Genomic DNA, 23110 nt, shown 5'->3' on the forward strand with positions numbered 1-23110 from the left:
ATGAACAAAAGACATAGGCTAGCTGATAGCTGCAGGGAGGTTAATGGTCTTTTATGGCAAAAAGCATTTTTCAGCGGGCTGAGACTGAATCACCCAGACATTTCCTGATGAGGACATGACCCCGCTTATAGACTCTTAAAACCACTGCGTTGGAACAAAAAAGTCAGTGACTGAATAAAAACAAATCTTTGTACCATGATTTGAAAACGAGCATTCATAGTCGAAACACATGGGAATATCAGGATAAGCTGTAACAGAGCATATGCAAGGAAAGACAATGCAGTCATATTTCTTAGGACTATTTTAAGAAGCCTCCATTCATTGAGGGAAAGCTGTTGAAAATTGTGGGAACTAGCAACAGCCGAGAAAACAGACTCCACCAGGGTGGGCCTGGGAGAAAATCCACATGGGTGGGGCAAAGCTTGTTCAGCAGGGATGGCATAACTTCGGGAGTGAGACTGAGAGAACGCTTTCTGTAAACACTTCTGACTGTGTGTCCTATGGAAAGATAGCACTTGAGAACAGTGGCCTACGAGGAATCTCAAGGCTACGAGTGGCATACGGCCAAACCCAGGGACAGAGAGCTGCTACATTTCGTGACCTTGAAAAAGGGGCGGAGCCTGATGGGTGGGTGTGATGATTGGATAAACTGTCATCACAGGGTGTACAAATCCACAAAGGATTCACACTGTTCTCTCTCAAGGACATCTCAATAGGAGGTACTTTTGAGCACGTGCGGTGCCACTTTCTATTTGTGGCAGAGATGAATCAATCAATCACTCCACCGCAATTATAAAACACAATAAAAGTCAGAAACGTGTTAAAAAGCCTTGATAATGTCAACAGGGTCTGTTTCACTCAACAAAACTGAGTCTGAGTAGAAAAGCAGACGTTAGAAGGCTGTTAAAAAAGGTTGATGAGTCATATCCTCGTCTTCCTTTGTCTGGACTCTGGATGCTAACCTTTGGCTCGGGCACTCTGATTCACCGGATCCCATGGTGAGGGGGGAGGCAGGAAGCTTGTGAGGACTGATAAAGTGTGACCCGAGGAAAGGAGAGAAATGGGTCTGGGTGTTTTCTTTTTCCTCTAGCAGCGATGCAGAAAAACTCCCTTCAGCAAGACTGTCATCATAGAGCCAACCAGTGACAAAACATCTGCAATTAATTCAGCCCAAATCCCTTAATCTACAGATTCCACTCAAATTTGTTCTATAGATAATTTCAGTCCTAACTATATGCTGTCTGTTATTGTTCTTGTAAATGTTTAAATTTATACTTAAAGTTTGTAACCAGCAGTGATGTCATTGCAATATTTGCCAATTGAGTTGCAGGTCTGCTCTCTTTCATCTGTTGTGATTCTTGTGTGGAGCCAAAAAAATACATATTGTTGAGTGTCACGAAAGTGGCTGTCATGCGGCATTTTATTTACATTACCATTAAAAGTGATCAGTAAGATTTATTTGAATCAGCAAGAATGCATTCAATTGATCAACAGTTAGATTAAACATTTGTAATGTTACAAAAGTTTAAAAAATTATATCGCTGTTTCCACAAAAAATTAAGCAACGGTTTTCAACATTGATAATAATAAGAAATGTTTCTTGAGCATCAAAGCAGCATATTAGACTGATTTCTGAAGGATCATGTGACACTTGTAAGACTAGATTAATGATGCTGAAGATTTAGCTTTGCATCACAGGAATAAATTACATTTTAAAATATATTAAAATAGAAAACGGTTCATTTAAATTGTAATAGTATTTCTAACTTTTGAACAGTAGCATACAGAGAACCAACTTAAAAACCAAGCTTGCACTATTTTGGTCCCTTGCAAGCAGTGGCATTTCCTTCATTTCCTTTTGGATTTGCTGCACTTAATGCAGCGCACATGGTTCAAAATTAATACCAATTGACTATAAATGCAACAAACATCTACCCATTTTACAGCACTCAACCCCTACACAAAATAGCTGTACTTTTCACACATTTTTTTTTGGTGTAATTACACAACCACATTACCACATTAGGCCTATACATTACACCACATTTTATCGGGTTGATGTGCAGGTTCCCAGTGTTCGATTTAGCTTGTACTTCAGTAACGCATGTACTTCAGGTGTGCGGTTAAGACAGGGACTATTTTGCAAGGGAAAATAAAGCCACGAAAGGTCAAAACCACAATTTCTATCTTAACAGCACAGCACACAGTGCAATGCATAAGACAATAGATTTGTTACTCAAAAGACAGCACAGAAAACCTCCATCTGTTTATTATTGGTTTAAATAGTAATATTATTGCGTAGCCTAATAATATTATAGGGATAGTTCACCCAAAAATGAAAATTCAGTCATCACTTACTCACCCTCAAGTTGTTCCAAACCTGTATAAGTTTTAGGGATGTGACGGTGAGGAAATTTTCCCACCGGGTAATCGGGTGTGACAACACCGGTAATACCGGTATCACAGAGGGGGTTTGGGACATTGGAATTTTTCCCTCTTTTCCAACTCACTTTTAAAGGCACACTATGCAGTTTATGTAACGTTACCGCCGTAAATACCAGTCACACAGAACCGTCGTTTTCTTTTCCTTGACTCTTCCGACCGCGCTTTCTTCGTCGACTCGTCCACTCGACTTCGTGCGTGCTAGTGTCTTCCATAGAGGCTGCTTCATATGTTGTTGATGTATGTGACGTCGTGCCATAAAGCAATTTTAAATATCTTCTTTTGTATTCAACAGAAGAAAGAAACTCATACAGTTTTGGAACAACATGAGGGTGAGTAAATGATGACAGAATTCAGACAAACATGAATGATACCTCAAAACATGCTTGTTGAGGAAAGGTATGCCATTACTTTTTGATTTACGGGTACAGAGCAACCAGACTGCCATTACTTACAGACTTACAGTTTTTGCCTAATCAACAATTAAATGGTCAAAAAAAAAAACTAAAAAAACATTCTATGGCTTTGAAGATTCAGGAGCGGTCAAATATAATTTTTTGACTTATGCCAGTAAGTAACCATCCCAAACACCCTACAGCCTTATAATAAAACACTGTCATGGACTCAGAGGAATGATGCACTATAAACGGGGTGGTGTTTGTCTAATGACCGCATTCCCTGCACGCTGTGACCTGAGGATGCCGGGGGAAGGGTCGCTTGCAGACAAGATTGAGATGGTTTCGGGCAGGCCTGTTCTCGTAGATGAAGGTCTAGAGATGGTATGGCAACCAGCAGGACACCACAACCATCTCATTCCAGCATCACCGTATCTGTCTCTTCAAATCATCCTCCACATCTTGACTGAGCCAGTAAACAAAGCAAGATGGCCACCATCTCAAACAACAATCAACATGTATTTTGCTGGGAAAACTGTGCCCCTGCTCTGCTCTGTCCGCCCTGCCCTAACCATATTTATCTTAATGGCCGATCTGGGTTTTCTCTGAACTACTGAATACACAGGATACAGCTGTCCCTCAAACAAACCCTCCTCCTCTCCCACTCTAGAGGAAAAAAAGAGAATGTGCATGATACAAAGAGGAGATCATTCCAGCCATCTGAAACCATGAGAAGGTTCAACGTGATCTCACGAGCATTCACATGTAATGTACGTATGGGTAAAACAAACTATGTAAATTTGCATTAACACTAAAACGTACAACATTGATATTGGCAAACTAAAACCTAACAGATGTACAAATATTTACGAATACTTATTTAATCTAATTCATGGAATTAAAGGGATAGTTCACCCAAAAATGAATATTATTTCATTAATTACCCTCATGTCGTTCCAAACCCGTAAGACTTTCGTCAAAGATATTGTTGATGAAATCTGAGAACTTTCAGTCCCGTTCATCATATAAAGTGATTCTCCTCAGAAAATGTTAGACTAAACCGCTCAATTCATAATGGAATAGCTTTTCAATCCCTTTATGAAGTTTTTGAAGTGTCAAAGTGGTAGTTGTGTAGCTGTCAATGGAGAGATCAAAACATCTTCATTTGTGTTCCAAAGATGAGCGAAAGCCTTGAACAACATGAGGGTGAGTAATTAATGACAGAATATTCATTTTTGGGTGAACTAACCCTTTCATCGTGTAAAGTGACTGTTGAAAAATGTGTCTTTCATTGAATCATTCATTCAAGAGATTTGTTCAAAGTGTCTGATTCATCCAGTAATGAAACAAGTGAAGTCTTCATGAGTGAGCCATTCAAACAGATTTTTTAAATAATTAATTAAAAATATATTAAATAGACTGCAGCTATTAACATTTTGTCAAAACCTCTAGTAAATGACATGTTATTTTGTTTAATTGTCTGTTCAGAATTGTGGGAGAATCATTAAACAGAAAACAAAAAAATCGTGATTCTCAAATTATCCAGAATTGTGCAGCTCTAGTGTATCAAAGGCTCATTGGCCCTGGCCTGCTTTGGACTTGTCCCAAATGGCACCCAAAACATTCACAGTCTTCCTACGAGTCTGCACTTTCATGATGTAATGCTGTTTTGACTGTCGGGAAGAACACCCTTCTGAAACCTAATGGGACACCCTACGGTCTCGAGGACTTCACGATCATGCGGTGGCCATTTTAAGTCCACAAGATCGTAAGTGCATTTGAACTGTGCCATTTGGGACAGGGCCTTTGTCATCGATTGCGACATACTGTGTTTTGGGTGATATGCATTTCAATGAGTTGTGCGTGTCTTCACCGAGAGGATCGGGATAAGATATTCAAGGATTAACAACTTAAAGAGGGTACTGAGAATGCAATACATTGTCGTTTGGACTGCTTTGGTACTGCCGTTTACATTTTTGCAATAAATAAAATGAACGCAATCACTTGTCTGTATATGTTTTTTATATACCGGTACAGTATATTTTTTAAGAAACTGTTTTCTGGGATTGGAGTGGGATTAAGGGCTCAAAATATTTATTTCACACACAGTATTCTGTTACTAAATATGCCATGTTTAGGTTTGGGTGTAGGATTAAGGGATCTAAAATATAATCTATAAAATGGTAAAAATTGCAATACAATTATATTTATGATTTAAAGATTTTTAAATACGTTATGTTTTTATACCTGTAAAAAACGTAATCATGTTTAAGTTTTGGATTTTGTCAATACATCTATAGCCTATGTTGTACATTTCAGCATCAATCCAAACACACAAAAGTGTAGGGGCTTTGTGTCTGTAAAAGTTACGTGCTACTAATATATAAACAATGAGACCACCAGACTGGTCTCCATGAAAAGAAACTGGTTTGAATGAGGCAGAACACCTAAAACCTATAAAGAACTTTCACAGAATCTACAGACTGTGTCCTTGACAAGCTGACCTTGACAAGCTCATCTGATTTTTGAAACCATCAAAATAAATGAAATTTTAAAGGACAAGTTCGGTATTTTACACTTAAAGCCCTGTTTACAGATCGTATCTGATGAAATAGAACGGTTAAGATTAAAATTTGGACACATGCTCCTGTCCCGAGAATTTTAGGTTTATTTCGCTTTTGTGGACCTATTTTGCCAAACGCGTCACACCCGTGATTCTTCCGTTGAGAGCTTGAATAATAGACACTCCAGCCCAGTTGGTGGCGATAATGCACCTTTGCCAATTGCAAGCAAACCACGGGCATTTCATTGAATACACAGAAGAAGCAGAAGAAGAAGCGGCGGAGTAATACCGTAAAGGTGCTGCGGTCTCACAGCACGTCCTATACAAGTCAATGGAGTTGGACAAAAACTACGATAAAACCTGTTGGAATGCATCTTTTTCAGCGATTTTTGATGGAACATATCAGTGAACACCCCCTGACCACTCGGTGAGTTTCACGTCTTTGTAAACGAAAGTTTAATGTGTTTTTAGGACGGAATCTTCCAGTGCATATAGACAACCATTGTGGGGGTGGGGGGGGGGGGGGAAGCGAAATAAACCTAAAATTCTCGGGACAGCAGAATGTGTCCAAATTTTAATCTTAACCGTTCTATTTCATCAGATACGATCTGTAAACAGGGCTTTAAGTGTAAAATACCGAACTTGTCCTTTAACTTTTTTTTACAGACATCAAAATGCTAGACACCAAAGCTGCTAACAGAATAAGATTGTGTTTCATGGTCGGAGGGAAAGCAACAAACACATTGAGTTTATGCAATAAAAGAGCCACTCATTTCCTGTACTCTTTCAGAATAGTATTACCAAATGAAGCCAGTGATGATGCATGTTTTCTTGTAATGAAGGCAGTAAACGACTTGCGCTAGTATTTTAACGTAAAGTCACTGTAAATAGAAAATGACATAAACATTACCACACACTTTTCGTTCACAACTGTTCCTTTGTGGCATTTCAGATTAAAATTTTAACATGGTGGTAAAAAGGACACCAATTGGACATACACACTTTATCAACACTTAAGAGTGTGATACTTTCTGTGATACTCCATTTTTAAGACTTAGTCATTGATGACAATTTAAAGTTTTGGGGTGAACTGACCCTTTAAGCTCTCTTAAGCTGGTATTTCTGCAACCTAGATTTTTCATGTCTGCAGACGTTTTGGCAGGTCTCCCAAAAATCAAGTAACTCAAGAAAAACATGCATTTCATTTTGAATTACTTAGGCTATGTTGTTCATGCATGTCTTCCCATTTGTATTTATGCACAAGTCCTACTAATACCAACGGTGATGGCAACTCATACTGTACGCCCTGTTTGGGAACAATTTAAAAGCTGTGTTTAATTCCACCCACTCGATTCATAGGAAGTTTATTTGAAAAACAACACTCTCTCAAACCATAATGGAATGGAATGGACTAGTTCTCCAGAACTTAATGGAAGGGGAAATATTAATCTGACAGAATGAGCCCTGAATGATCTTGGGTTGCTATTTGAACAGTAATCTTTATGAGCAGAAAATTAATATTTGCATTTCAAATGTTTCATAGTCTCCACAGATTCAAACCACTTTGATTTTGTACATCTAGGCAATACATGCAACAGGAAGTGCAGACATTCACAAATAAATAAAATAAAGCCTCGGCTAGTGTAATTCAGTCTCATGAGAGTGTTTTTTTTTATTATTATTATAATTTCGCATGATCGTTTGTTGTTGTTTTTATTTTCATTAATGAAAAAACATGCTTCAAGACCCATTGATCGCATTGCTCTGTGGCTTATGATGGAGCCAAACGAGAAAAACATATTTCCCTCTCATATCCTACTCAAACATCCCTGGGCTTCCAGAACGAACAATTAGTGGAAGCTGTAGAGTCAAAAGCAATTTGTGAAACGCAGGAATCAAGGAGGCTTTTGGGATGCAGTGTGCTGGGGGGGTGTGTATAAATAACAGTGAAGCACTATTGTGTGACACAATACGTCATTGTTCACAACTGGTGGAGGCCGCGTAGCTGAGATGACAGAACACACTTGTGTTTTAATATGCTGGACCTCTGCTCAAACACATATTCAGATCTCAGTTCCCTAACTGCATTGAAACCACACTGCTGCTATACCTTCACTTTCACATTTAAGTCCTATCAGATCATTTAATGTCCAACAAAAATGGAGAGAAATAACAAATATACAAATATTGTAGCAGCCAATGCATGCATAAAGTACATCAAAACGCAAGCAAAAACATTCACTACAATCTTCCTCTCTTTAAAATGTGTTTGTTTTATTTATTTATTTTATTTACAAGTCAGTGCCTTTGTACTGAGTATCTTTGACATCTGTATTTGACATCTTTATTTGTGCAATGTGTTGATAGAAAGATGGATGTTGTGATATTATATTATATTATATTATAAAGAATTCTGAAAAATGTATCACAGTTTTCATAAAAAATATTAAGCAGCACTTGTTTTCAACATTGATAATAATTAGAAATGTTTCTTGAGCAGCAAATCAACAAACTAGAATGATTTCTGAAGGATCGTGTGACACTAAAGACTGAGAAATGGTGCTGAACATTCAATTTTGCCATTACAGGAGTAAATTACATTTTCAAATGTATTCAAATAGAATACTGTTATTTTAAATTGTAATATCATTTCACAATATTACTGTTTTTATTCTATTTAGGATTGGTAAACATAAGAAACTTCTTTAAAAAATCATTAAAAAAAGAAAAATTTACCAACCCCAAACTTTTGAATGTTATATTATATTATATTATATTATATTATATTATATTATATTATAGCCTACAGCTTAGAACGTTTTTTCTGTTATTATAACCCTAAAAAAAAAAATGAATCAAATTAACTATTTCAATTACAATCATACAAAATAATATCACTGATTAGATTGTACGCTTGAAATAAAAAATCTAGAACCTTTTCCAAAGGTCAAATCTCTGCTAGATTTGAATATATTTCCCATCCTCCAAGTGTCATGAAGAGCACGAGGGAAATACAGGTCAGATTATGCAACAAGAGATTTATCACAATTAATACACTCGTCCATGTTGTGAGAACTTAATCTGCATTTGGGAATCTGCTCAGACATAGGCATATGGCATATCCAGGGGTACAAGAACAATTTCAAAAGTACACACTTGTACTTTAAAATAATGATTTCTCCCAAAAAGTGGGGTGTGCACGTAGAGTTTCTCGACATCAGGCATAGGCTACACTTGCTGGATGAACATGTTCTGCAGAGGCCTTCAAAATGGCATGTTATTCTAGCAAATTCCCTGAAGACTCCCACAGTTGTTGTGTCTGTCTGTAATGAACTGGCAAATTAGCTCTGAGTGTTTCTAATTCAGTTTAAACTTAACTGTGCCATTCAGCGAGTGTAGGCTAAAGCCTCTGGGTATCGGATTCCTCAGTGAGCAACACCCTATAGAAAGAATCTTTCGTTACACTGCAATACACGAGGATTGAATGCACTGCTGATCCTGACATGAGAATCAATGGAATTCCATCGGAACAGTCAACACTCTGCTGGGTAACGTTAATAGTTAAACTCACGACCTTAACTAAAACATAACCTTTCCTTTACAGCCCGTTCACCTTCTTTACAAGGTCTGGGATGATTTCAGACCACAAAGAGATTTGTACTATGAAAAACGAGTAGTAAATAAAGTTGTATAATAAACGCTCATTAAATGTTAGAAGATCTTACTGTACACACACTGTACGTTACACACTGGGTAGCCTTCAGATATTAATAAAACTGCCTGCTCTCTGACAGCTTGTTAACGTTAGATGTTGTCAAATATAAGTTTGAATGTAAAAGGAATACCTTACCTTAATTAGATGGCGTTACATATTCCGCGACATCGCGTTGTGTTGATGCGGAGCGTTTTAAACTCCAGTAATGTGAGAAGTGCTGGAGAAAGTTTGAGTGTTGAGCTGCTGATAGTTGTGTTTGTTATGCCGGAGATTCAGCGCACGCACAGTGCTGTTGCTGAGAGCCAACTCTGAGCTCTTAAAGGGACAGCGACGCCGGTTGTTTAGCTTCGTTCACTTATAGCGCTGGCAAGACCACACAAACCTAATTAGGCCTATATCACAGTTTCAAAAAAAACACAATTAACCACGTAAAGAATGGTGAAGTTGTTCTTCCATCTACAATAAAGAATTAGCCTACGCGTTAATGGAGAAATTATGTGTAAACAGCTATAAAACATTTTCCATTTTCCCTCAGGAATTTCCTGTGGCTTTTTTAGAATGACGGTTAATGATTTACGAGTAGAATGAGGTTTGTGGTTTGCATTAGAGACGTTCACGTGTTGTTCTACAATATTAACTGCACACAGGAATTAATCAAACGTTAACCAGTAGCAAAATAAAGACTACAACTAGGCCATCGGTTCCCAACAGGGGGGTCGCGGCCCACAAGGGGGCCTCAGCGAGCTCTGTGGGGGGTCGCGTCATATTTTGAAAAGTTTTGAGCAATTTGCATTAAATAAAAGTCCTTCACTTTTTTCTGTTCAAAATGTATATAATGAGCGAGTTCATCATGAATCCATTTTCCAAACCGTGTTTTTGTCTTATCCTGAATCACTATGGTACACCTATAATAAGTGATTACATTGGGACTATTTTACCCTGGTTCGGATCGCTGCCGCTGCGGAGTAGCCCAGTACCTGCGTGACTCGTCATAGACGCACACAGAGAGAGAAGTAGTTCCGGCTACAATGTTCTTCCGAAAGACGCATTATTCTGTTAATAAACGCAAGTTTATTATCGCTCGCTATAGCGCCAAAAGCCTAAAAAATAAAGCCTCACATTGATAAAGCCTCACAAATAACATGCAAGTATTGAGGCCCCAGACAGAAGTCATTTAGTAATAGCCTATATTCATTCTTTTTTTACCTACACACAAGTGTGAATACTGATATTTTTGTTATTGCATTTAAAATAGGGCAAATTTATAGGCTACTCCTAGGCTTACATTTTTAAATTACAAAGGGCCTACTAATGTTTTTGTTATTGTATTTTCAATATTATAGGCTATTATTTGTGCATAAACATATCTGTTTATAGTAAACATACCGTTTGTTTGAAAACAACATATTTTGTCATCCTTGCTGCAAGCTTACAAGAGCGAAAATATCATTAAATGTGAAGGGGGGCCCTAAAATATTTTCTTGGGAAAAAGGGGGTCTCAGACAAAAAAAGGTTGGGAACCACTGAACTAGGCTACCACAAGGGCAGAAGAATCGTCAACAATTGTAGTCCTTCAGGCTAATTAGCTGTCTAGTTTGACCTAGCCTACAAATCAACACAATTATTGACCGTTTTAGCTAAACTCAGCAACATTATCAGCATTAAAGGGGTGGTATAATGCCCTTTTCACAAGATGTAAAATAAGTATTTGATGTCCCCAGAGTGTGTATGTGAATGTTTAGCTTAAAATACCCCACCGATATTTTTAGATAGCATGTTAAAGTTGTCCCTTTTTGAGGGCGATCAAAAACGCCGTTTTTTGTATCTGTCTCTTTAAATGCAAATGAGCTGCTGCTCCCAGCACAGGGGGCGGAGCTACAACAGCCTTTTACCTCACACAGATATGCACTGAAAATGTTAAAAACGTTTAGCCTTTTATGTTCAAACCAAAGCCAGAAAGATGGAGAGACTCAAGAAGAAGTGACAACATGTAGACAACATTTCTGAATAGTTAGTTTGGTGAATTTATGTAGCTTATGTGTAGCTATCTTCTAGTCATTGATTAGCATATTCTGTCTTGATGATCTATAAATCGCGTTCCCGGGGGCGGGTTTATGTACATTTTAGGGTTCAAAATGTAACTAATGGTGCGTTCAAGTCATCTCGTATAGATCGTATTTACGAGTTGAATGCACATGAACGCCACCACAATGTCGTAAATACCAGTGGGGAGCTCGGGATTTTCTTTAAGCCCCAATCTGTACGAGTTGGGGGCGTGTCAGTGAGAAACATGGCGGAATCAATGAATGCAACGTCTGTAGTTGAGCAAATAAGTGATAGTAAAATATATCACAATATACAGGTATTTAGCAGTGACATTGTAAGGCTTTTTCATTTATAACAAAGTAAGCTCTCTGCACAATATATGATATAGCCTACTTGTAATATAAAAATTATATACTAATTATATAATGATACAGTTAATTTACATTGGCTTCATAAGTTAATTAAAAACAAAAAGAAAAACACACCCGATGCGCATTCTTTGTTCTTCATTTTCTATTAGCAGAGTTAACAAATCTTGCTATATTTTCGTGTTATTCATTAAAAGAAGGTACCACCATCTTGCTCCGACGAAACTGACTTGAACGCACCTCACGTCGTCAACACGACTTCCCACCTCGTACGTACGAAATTCCCAGGAGGACTTGAACGCACCATAACCCAGAAGGAATGTCATGTAGTCCATACCAGCTGTTTGTAGTCCTTAAAAAGCAATTTCTTTAAAAGAAAATATCTCCCTTTGCTTTGAACTTTGAGCGTTGTAACTTTGCAGATGTTGTTTATGCTCAAACAGCAACATTACACACTAACTAGAGTTAGAAAAGTGAAATCATATTCAACCACCCCTTTAAATGAGTGTTTATGTGTGTTTTGACCTGGCTGTGAACTTATAGAAAATCAACTTCCCTTAATTTTCACACTCTTGGTACATTATTTAACTAGGTCTATTTAATTTGACAAAATCGATTTGGTCTTTTTTTTATAGTTATAGTGTCACAATGTAATTATTTTCATGTGTTTAAAGTTTTCTGTGAGTGAATGGTAATTTTAAACCTTTTTAGAATAAAATGTCCTCATTTGTCTTTTTAAGGTTAATATCATAGCTATCATTTTTGTCTATCAAAAAGCACATATTTAAATCATATTTTAACACTCCTTAATATATATGCAAATCCTACAGTTAAAATCTCATAATGTCGTATATTAGTGACGTCATGAAAAGTTCACAATAGGGTGCTTTTAGGTTTAAAATGAAGATGATGTGAAGAGAGGCTTGAACTGTGCAGCAAAAGCAATAGGACTTTTGTTGTGAGAGAAAGCCGGAGGGTTCACTTATGAAGTTTCCTTTTCTCTCCTACTGCCCAATCTGATTGATGTAGGCAGGAACTGTTTCTAATGGGAAGCAGGAAGTGTCTGAGACAATAGAGGTTTTGAGGAGTGGTCCCCAGCTGTACATTTACGGATGAAGAAAAAGGATACCGTTTTGAATAAACTTTCCTCATTGCCAAAAAAAAACAAAAAAAGGAGGAAAGCATTTCAAATATTTAAAGCTGAGATGTATAAAAGGTCATATATAAAAATACTAAATAGAATTTCCTTAACTTTTTAGATACAAATGCTGTTTATACAAATAAATAATACCAAAAAAACTAGTTTTAGAAATACAAACTTTTTATTCTTAAGACAATACATTGAGAAAAATGCCATGGAGTCAAAAGCACACACAGAGAGATTCAAATGTACTAAACATAACTGATTTTTGCAGCCCTTGAGGTCTCTTCAAGGCAGATTTGTGTCACTTTAAGGAACGTTTAAGGAAGTCCTTGCTATCTGCAACCTCACACAGGAAATTTCACCACAGAATGCAGGGCTGGACAAAATAGTGTTTTATAAGTTATATAACTGCTTGACAGAATGAGTTGTGCTCCATACACACAAAAAATAAAGGTTCCAAAAAGGGGGTTTCGCAGTGATGCCATAGATTAGCCATTTTGGGTTCCCCAAAGAACCTTCCTTCCAGTGACCAGTTCTTAAAAGAACCAGTATGAACCATAGACTGTAAAAAAATAGGTTTGAACTAAGAACATTTTAGTAATCTAAAGAACATTTTACACTATAGTGAACCATTTCTGGAATGGAAACGTTTCATGGATCTTAAAGGTTCTTCAATGAACCACAGATGCCAATAAAGAACCTTTATTTTTAAGAGTGTATAAGTAGGCTAATTAAGTTTCAGCTTACAATATGAATGAGTAATTTTGAGTAATAAAGCTACACTTCCGGAGTAAGTATTGATACTGTGTAAAACGTTTTATACTGAATGAGTTCATCATACACTATAAAAAGTATTAAACATGTCTAATACAACCAGACCCTTCTTCAGTGTGTGGACATAAAATGGAGGTCTTTAAATCTCTGCAAAACACTATATTGTTATGAGTGTATGATTTATAGAATAAATGTAAGGGAACCATCCTCATCTGAGAATGAGACACACTCACTTTCACATGCACACAGAACACGAGGAGAGTCACTGTGAGTTATCTTAGGTCTCATCATCATCACTGTGGTGCTGGGCCTTCTCCTCATTCACACAGCTCTCATCGATGTTCTCCAGCGAGTCTGCTCTCTGCACTGTCAGGTCAGCTACACTGATGCAGGGCAGAGTGTTCTGCTCCGGGTACCTCCACGGCTTCAGATTCGGGTCGTGTTTCCGCTTCCACTCTGGGTACTTTAGGCAGGCTTTGTAAATCTTTTTCATGGCCTGTGAGGAAAAAAAAGAAGTTGAAAAATCTGGACCATGCATTTGATGTGCTTCTTTTATTTATAAACCTAACATGCTGTGGCTATTACAGAAAATCTTGTATGATCTGCACATTTCTAACCACCAGATGGCAGCAAAGGAAAACTGAATTTTTTTATTGCCAATATGAGCTTGACTGTTGAGTGATGCAAACAATAATCAGCACAGTAACTTAATTTTGTTTTTAAAATATATTCAAATAAAAAACAGTTTGTTTTAATTGTTATAATATGAAGAATATTTAAATGTAGTAATATTTCACTGTAAAAAAAAATATATAAATATAATATAAATATAAATGCAGCCTTGGTGAGCATGAGACTTCTTTTTTATATATATATATATTTAAAAGACCACAAATGTTTGAACAGTAGTGTACATTATGTAACTCAAATGCGCAAAAAATTTGCCATACACTATTGGCCAATATTGCAATGATATTTCACAATATTACTGTATAAAGAAAGAAAAATTTCAATCAATCAATCAATCAATCAATAAGAGCATAACATTTTTTTAAATCCTACCAGCCCCAAAGTTTATGTATCATTCTTAAAAAATACATTGTTTTTTTTAGAATCTCAGAATGCTGAACTGTTATTTTATTTACACAAATTATGTAAATAAATGATCAAAAAAAAAATGTAAAAAGAAAATATTATCTTTCGATGCACTTAGCTCTTACCTTTGGTGCCACAAACTGTGAGACTCTGTTCACTACCCACTTGGGTAAAGATCCTGAAAATAAATCAAGATAAAGTTTTAAAACAATATATTCTACTGTAAAAAAAAAAGAAGCAAATATTACATTAATGTAATAAAAAGGTGTGCACCCCTGAATGCCTTTTTTGTATCCTAAATGCACAGCAGCACTGCTAGGAAAATAAAATAAAATGGAAGTTTGGGGGTGTTTTATACCCGGCTGTCATAAACCCATTTCATGGACACTGTAATTGTGTCTCTCCGTCTCTGAAGTCTACTGTACAACTGCAATAAACTGAATCTAAGTGTCTGTCCCACAGGTCACAAACAGCTGGTGCATCACAGCAACGGAAGACATTAATAATCAAAGCCATCGCTCAGAGCAGCATGGAAAAGATGACATCAGCAAATTCATAAAATATGTGTAAAGTAGGAGTTTCAAAGGCTTCCTGGCTCCTCACTCTGTACAGCACAAGAGCATACTTGAACGGAGAAGAAAAATGGAGATGGCCAGGACTATAAGACATTACATAAAATTACACCATGAAATAGAATTTCAATCTAAACACATGCATTTTTGCACCATGATGAAACTGCACCGCTCTTTAAAACGATATGACGTTCTTGTATACAGCAACAACTCTACAGGCCTGAAACTGTAAACAGGGTAAGTGTCAAGTAAACACTCATGTTCATGGTGTACTTTTCCACCAAAAGAAGGGGCGATCTGACACTGTGACTCCAGCGAAAAAGTGAAACCTTTATTTATTTATTTATTCCCGTAAATGATACTGAGAAATGTTCACCTCGTGGATCCACCTGCGTCAAGTAATAAAGAGTACAGCAGTTTGCTCCATTGGATTGGATCAAGTACCCAGTGAGTAACGACACAGCTCTGACATAATCCTTCTTTGGTGGATATTCCTGAAAAAATAGCAACAATGAGAATTTAGTTTCATGGGAATGACGGAATGTTTTTTGTAAGAATGGATAAAATATACAAACAGTCTGACCATTATTTGACCTAAACAGCTGAGGTATTAAGTAGAGTCTGTCGTTATTGCAAAATAAACTCTAAAGTGAAGCTTATTATATGGCTACGCACAAAATTAATAAATAGCCAACGTGAAATGAATAGCAGAGTCCACATAACAAATAACGAAAATGAAACAGATAAACAGCATCATTGGAAATTTTTGGAATAAAAAAAAAAAAATGTTGGAGAACGATTTTTTTTTCCAACTGATGAACGATAAAAACAATGACAGCCAATCAGAATCCACCAAAGAGCTCAAGCATTTAAAGCGCCAGACGACAAAACTGCAGGGCGCGCCTAGAATAAACAGAATAATATCACCCGCTGTGTTATAGTTATCTTTATAGTTCTGTTTATCATAAGTACGCGCTGCAGTTATCTCATTATGTCTGCTTTAAATGCTCAAGCTCTTTAATACAGGATGGATTCTGATTGGCTGTCAATGATTTTATCATCCATCAGCTGGAAAAAAAAATCATTGTGAAAGTGATTCCAACGATATCGTTCCTCTGTGCTGTAGCTTAATCTTTATAGTTGTGGTGTGGACTCTGCTATTCTTTTTAGAGCTATATCGTTATAGTTACCGTCATTTGTGTAAACGGGCCTTTTCTCTGTATAAACATTTACATAGTCTACTCAGATTTTAAAAGTTGTGTAGTGTATTCCAGCCTTTGGAAAATAATTGCTTCAACGTATAAAACAATCAAGCAATCTAGCAATAAGACAAGCACTGCAACAATATTGCAGTTAGTATTAATACTGAAATCCTTAGAGGTCAATTTGACTAAAAAAATTATAACTAAGACATAAAATAGCACCAGAATATGTTTGCATGAAACACTGGTTTCAGTTACTCGGATGAAAGGATACACACACAGCTTGGCCATGGTCGACAGCCAATATTAGCATGGCTGACCAATCAGAATGAAGAGAGCCGTATAATTAACCGATTTATTTCCGATTTAAAGGGAACCTATTATGTCCCTTTGTATAAGTGTCCCCAGAATGTGTCTATGTAGTTTTAGCTCAAAATACCCCACAGATAATTTATTATACCATGTTGTACATTTTTGAGTGGAAGGAAAAACATGCTGTTTTCGTGCATGTATCTTTAAATGCAAATGAGCTGCTGCTCCCCACCCCGCTGTCCAGAAGAAGGCGGAGCCTGTACAGCTCGTGCCTCGGGAACTCTGCCAAAAACTAAGACATTTGTTTGGTTTTAATTATCATCTCTATCGCGGTATTGCTCACATGACATTGCAGTTCTTCATCAACATGAAAGTTTTTTATTTGCATGCGTTTTGAAGCCATATGAGTGTGAACTTCTGATATACGGTTTTCTGAGTGCACACATCCGAAGCACGTGCACAGAGAGCTGGATGTCAGACGGCGCGTCCCGTGAATATTAAACAAAGTTATCTTTCACGTCGCATTGCGCTTAAACTTCAAACGGCTTATTCTGAGACACTGCTTATGATTTATGGGGATTAAAAAAAGGAGTGGGGGGGATTTTTACCATGATAGGAGGGTTGTGTACATACGCTGCCGACACACATTTATGATCAAACACTAAGTAAAATTAATTTAGCATAATAGGTCACCTTTAAAAGCAAGAAATCAACATCTTGAGTAAGATTTTAAATAGAGAAGATAAGGGAAGAAGACACAAGCCTGTTGATACTAGACATGTAGTTATTCATTACAACATGGGGATTCGGTCACCCGACAGCGTGACTGATACCTCTGTCAGACTTTTGCCACTGATCTGGCCTCTTCTGTTTCAAGCGACTCAAGACCTGGAAGGCTGACCTACATACCAACTGACATACTGTGCTGGACTATATTTGTCGGCTGTGCCAAAATGTTTAATAAAACCAGTGCTCCTACAGACCAAACAATCCAGACCAAACACAGACATACCGGGTGTTTGACAGAGTAGTTGATTATCAGATAGTCATTGCCAAGAGGAAGCCATGACCGCATGGTGACAAAGTCTCTGTTCTTCAATGGACTTGGACATTTCCCTGTAAATAAACAAGGGCAAGATTTAGAGTCATGTTAAACCATGAAAAGACAAGAAGGTAAACTTGAACCAATGCATTATAATTTCATATGGTATACAATAAGTCTAACACTTGTAGTATATAATATGTTGTTTTCACAAGATGTAAGATGTTCTCACATAATTTCTTGTTTTCTTAAAATATATGGTATTTATAGCAGTATAGAATTGCAGTATGTATTTTAATACTCTTTCATCACTCTTTTTCAATTGATTGCTCTTGTATTATTGCTTTAAATTACTCCATGTCTCTTTATAAATTATTGCTGATATTCATGCACAGTATATCAAAGAGCATCACATTAGAATTATTCGACGATAATACATTTATCAGTAAAGTTATTATCATTAAATGTACTGCAAACACCCACAACGTTTTACTCATAGTAAGCACAATTATTGGCTTAATAACAATAATAAAAGTGTACTGGTGCTCAGTTCTAACACAGAGACAAAGGAGTGACTCACAGGAATAATATCCCACGTCTGCATTGACTGTCAGTCTTCCAATATCGAAAGTGTCGATCATGTTGGAGTCCCATTTTTTCCGGTAGCTTGTGTCGTGCAAGACGTCGTAGAGAGTCTCTGCTGTCACGTCCTTGCACACGATTCTCATCTAAGAGGAAAAACAGACAGTCTCATTGACTCTTTCAAATCTTAAGAACTTTTCCATTGCGGTTGAATACAAAGTTCACAAAGTGTGTTCAGCGTTGAAAAATCTCCTGTAGTTTTCCCTCTGGTGCTTCCGTGATAAAGTGCTGACAGATTTTGAATGCATTCTGTTACCGGGCAGATGAAAAATGAAAGCATTTCACTGTGCTGACAAAGGCCAGCTACCATTTATACATCGATCTATTCATTCCCTTATCTTTAAAAGCCCTGCTTTCTGGGTGACTCAGCCATGTCAGGTCACAAAGAGTAAAAGTTGACACAGCAAACAGTGAGTATAAAAGGATCTTCAGTAGAGTGAGAGATACAGTGGAGCTTTAAATTTAAACATGTCGGCCTGCATTTGCATTTCAAGCTTACATGTAGCTTGTGTCGAGTGAAACCTGCTTTTTTTTCCAGGTATACTGTAGCTACCTTATCCTTTAACTCTGCCTGGGTTGGGAGGAGGGTCAGGTAAGCATGAATACATAAAATGCAATGTGATCAGATATTGTATGACTCCGCGACGCAAGTAACCGTGTAACTCAATCAACTCTACCCTGGCATCATTTAATAATTTATGGCCAACCCCCTACAACCCCAGCTTGATCAGTCCCTCCTCATTGCCATTGGGTTCCTTGGAACAAGTTTTATTTAGTCTCTATGAATGGAATGTCGTCAAAGCCTACAAAGCTCAATTATTCATGAAAAGAACGCCTCAGTGCCCCGGAGAGCTGCATGAATTATTGAAGAAGGTCTGTCATCTTCTTTCATTTTTGCAGCCGTAACGGGTCTAAATAATTTGAACATCACCTGCCTGAAACGTTGCTGAAACAGCCCTCATGCATATAGGTCCTCACATCGGGACAGCTTTTCAGCCATTGTCAGAGAGGTCAACAGAAGTGCTTTTACACAAAAAAACACAGAAAAGAGCCAAACTCTGGTAAGACAGCAGGAGGGGCTCAGGTTTCCTCATCTGAGCCTGCTGTTACCACAGTTTTCCACTCTTAATTTTTCAGCACATCTCATGGGTGCAGTGTGTTCCTGAGAGACCTGTCTTTCATCTCAGAGACTGTGGATCATGAAGCAGTCAGGCCTGGCCAGCTTCACTGTACGCTGAGTTTCCCCTGGGCAAATGGCCCATAACCATATCTCTGTTTGTTTCTCTAAGATTTTCTCAGAAAAGGTTCTGGAGTCTGTGAGGAAAGCCACTGTTCAGGAGCTTATAAGATATACTGTAGTTTACACACAATGTCTGCCTTTTTTTTTTTTTTTTTACTGCACACATTGATATACTGCTGTTCCACAAGCAATGTATATTTAAGTCTTTGGTTCACATGCTAAATTTTGTATACCCCCCTCTTTCACATACTTTTAAGACTTACTTGATTTCATGCACCATACTGGTTGAGGCTGAAGTAGATATCTGATTTAAAAAACTAGCTTTTTTATAGTAATATACACTATCATTCAAAAGATTGTTTTAAAGATTATTTGAAAGAATTTTATTATGCTCACGATGGCTGCATTTACTTGATCAAATACAGCAAAAACAGCAATATTGTGAAATATTACTATATCTATTTCATATTGTAATAAATATAATTTATTCCTGTGATGGCTAAGCTGAATTTTCAGCATCATAACTCCAGTCTTCAGTGTCACATGATCCTCCTGAAATCATTATTATATGCTGATTTGATTCTCAATAAACATTTCTCATTATAATCAGAGTTTAAACAGATGGATAATACTTGAATAATAGTTGGAAGTGAATATCTGAACCACAGATCCCATCTGAATTCAATGGCAAACATATGCAATTTGTGTAACTAAGTAGGTAGGCCTTATGGTATTTAATAAATAATTAGATCTACTAGTGACTAATTGAGCAGATAGGCTACTAGTAACTATTGGATTACTAGTATTTAAAAAAGTAAAAGTAGCATATATATATCTATATATTTATAAAGAATACATGTTAAAACAGCTTGCCATAGCCTAGCTACCATACACTGCATTCAAGGTTTTGTTTACTAAGCAAAAAAAAAAAAAAAAAAAAAAAATTCATATTCAATTTGTTGATATACAGACAATGACTATTTAAAGTCACTGATGATGTAGCCAAATATCGCAAAATATACTACAGTTGGTCGCATTTTAGACGCGGATGCCACTGTGGACTGAAAGCAGAGTGTAAACAAACTAGTATCCGCATTGCAACGCACTTGCCTTGAGTTTCTGCACAGTTTTGCACTCCTCGTCTCTACACCACACCGTCACTACTCCTTTGTTATAACGGGCGACCCAGCCATCCTGACTTTCACATTGTTCTCGGAAAGATAAGAAATCGGTGTCGTCCGGTATCTGAACTGGCATCTTGCCTCCCGGTGCTGTGGATCAGTGTCTGCAGGGCTAAATGCTCCTCTCATAAATGCCACTAATCCGCTCGTTTGTGTCGTCTACACCAGTTATCGTCGTTTTCCGCTTAGTTTTAGTCTAAAAATCCGTTTTCTAGTTTAGTCTAACTGCTGCGCATAAGGTTACTATGTTGTATCTAATGTATGATGGAGCAGGTGGATTTGAGCATCCTCTTCAGTCCTGCATCAGTCCCATAGGCTACTGGAGAGACGCATTATATAAGTAAGGCATCACGTTACTGACATGTCGTTTTTCAGGTGGAGCAGTCTGCAAGAGCTCATTTAGTCAGACTGGCTGATGATCTACGGATCAGGTGTCATGTTTGTCAATTCAAAGGATGTCTTTTCCGTGCCTGTTTTGTTTAACCTGTGCAGGTGTGTAGCCTGAATCCAGCGTCTACTGTTTCGTACTCTGTCACCTTTTTTAGCATATTGTGCAGGGGGAAAGTAAAATTCTGCTTTTTTACAGATTATAGGCTACTTGAGGATCTGAACAAACATCTCCCATCAGGTCTAGAAGCTCTATTTTTGTGTAATTTTAAAAGCAGATTTCTTTCAAAGCCTGTAAAATGCGTAGCCAGAACATTCAGGGAACCCAGCAACCAAAAAATATTAATCCTAATAAGAAATATAGGCCTTTAAATGTCAGATGAACTGTAAAAGTCTACCTGAAACTTCTATTTGTCATGAAACACAATGAATGTTGTTTTGTTTGGATGTTAAAGGAATGTTAATAAAATAAGGTTATATTTGGATTTCAGGTTTGGGAATTACCTTCATAAACTCTGGAGCTCAGTATAATAATAAAATGGGCTTTTGTGTGCACTGAAATGAGGTATTGGGTGGTTTATCTTCACTAGTTGAGTTATCCATCTGAAGCATTGCCCATCCTCAATTAAGCAGTCTGCTATTGTCATTCACATCATGGGAAAGAGCGACGTCAGTCTTAAGGAATCCACTGCAGGTGCCAAATCATAGGCTGTCAGTCTGCTGCTTTCTTGAGCTTTAACAATGAAAATCCCCTTCCTTTGTTCATTTGAAAAACACTTACAGCAAAATACACGTTAACACTTTATTTGACGGTCCACTTTAGAAATTATACTACTAAGTAACTTTGACTCTATGTGAACTACCAGTCATTGAGTATCAGTACACTGTCTGCTTTATCTATCTATCTATCTATCTATCTATCTATCTATCTATCTATAAGTCTGTCTGTCTGTCTGTCTGTATGATTATATAAACAGTATATATATTTTTATTATTACTTTTCACTAAATGTGTTACCATAGTTCTCAACTAGGGGGCCTCAGCAAACTCACAGGGGGCCCCTAATGTCTTAAAATTACTTAAATGTAGTTATATTAACATAATCATAATTATAATGTTAAAAAACACTAAACATAAAGGTGTACAACATTAAACTGACATTATATTTAATTTTATTACAGCAGGGGGACATGTCAGCTTAGTGTTGCCAGGTACTCGGTTGTCTAGCACAATTGGACTATTTTGAAAATGCAGTCACTAGAAAAATGACAGAGCCACAGTTTTCCTTTTTTCTTGGTGGCTACTTTTATAATTTACTGGCCACCAAAACGTTTAGCTTTAGACAAAGAAAAATGAAAATCCTTTTACTAATTTGAATTGATCCTTATGAATACCTGGCAACCTATGAGGATCGCCGAAAGACCGACTGGGCGAAGGACAGATGTATGTTTGATGATTTTTTATTAAATAACTGAAGAGGTATAAAATACAGATTCAATAATTATTATATATAAACTATTACATATAAAATCACTTAAATGTGATTTATAACAATAAATACAATAAAGACTTTTATTTTAAGGACCTTTGTGGGAAGCATTCCATTTTGGCAGGTTTTGAGTCAACTTGGGATGGAAATTTTTTTGGGACCTGGGAACCCTGGCTTAGATAAGAAGGCCTTCAACTATTATTATAGAGAAAGGGGACCACGGAGTCAAAACGGTTGAGAACCTCTGCAATAGGGGTTTGTTGATTTTTGGAGGCTTTTATACAGTCACAGGTCTGTGTAATCCAACAATAAAGACGCATGACACACACACACACACACACACACACACACACACACACACACACACACACACACACACACACACACACACACACACACACACACACACACAAATAGACTTTACTGAACAACAGGTGATTCAAAATGAGTAAACAACAACACCGAACAAACAATAACAAGAACTGAGGGCTTATATACACA

At 37.1% G+C, this 23110-nt stretch overlaps 2 protein-coding genes across 6 annotated transcripts in view; both read right to left on the bottom strand.

Moving 5' to 3' along the window:
* Positions 1–9450, bottom strand: part of arap3 (ArfGAP with RhoGAP domain, ankyrin repeat and PH domain 3) — a 46587-nt gene extending 37137 nt beyond the window's left edge. For 2 of the 5 annotated variants that reach the window (XM_082177238.1, XM_082177237.1), the window contains exon 1: positions 9251–9450. The gene's annotated coding sequence lies outside the window, so the exon portion shown is untranslated. The remainder of the gene's footprint in view (positions 1–9250) is intronic. The other 3 variants (XM_082177240.1, XM_082177239.1, XM_082177241.1) reach the window with 2 other exon arrangements.
* A 3346-nt stretch (positions 9451–12796) lies between these two features.
* Positions 12797–21205, bottom strand: stard15 (StAR-related lipid transfer (START) domain containing 15). The gene is made up of 6 exons (XM_082177410.1): positions 20663–21205; positions 18251–18398; positions 17641–17744; positions 15491–15608; positions 14668–14720; positions 12797–13943 (listed from the first exon to the last, which is right to left on the bottom strand). Exons 1-6 carry the CDS (start codon positions 20807–20809, stop codon positions 13725–13727), a joined length of 789 nt encoding a protein of 262 aa, XP_082033536.1. The 5' UTR covers positions 20810–21205; the 3' UTR covers positions 12797–13724.
* Between the last annotated feature and the right edge of the window lie 1905 nt (positions 21206–23110).

The sequence above is a fragment of the Leuciscus leuciscus genome (genome assembly GCF_965113295.1).
Source record: "Leuciscus leuciscus genome assembly, chromosome: 8".
In the NCBI taxonomy this organism is placed as follows: domain Eukaryota; kingdom Metazoa; phylum Chordata; class Actinopteri; order Cypriniformes; family Leuciscidae; genus Leuciscus; species Leuciscus leuciscus.

Excerpts from the sequence above, each read along its gene's own strand:
- stard15 (XM_082177410.1), bottom strand. The coding sequence starts at position 20,809 with ATGCCAGTTCAGATACCGGACGACACCGATTTCTTATCTTTCCGAGAA. Across the intron at positions 18,399-20,662 it reads AAACTGTGCAGAAACTCAAG|ATGAGAATCGTGTGCAAGGA; the intron begins GCAAGTGCGTTG and ends TTTTCCTCTTAG. Across the intron at positions 15,609-17,640 it reads ACTACTCTGTCAAACACCCG|GAATATCCACCAAAGAAGGA; the intron begins GTATGTCTGTGT and ends CTATTTTTTCAG.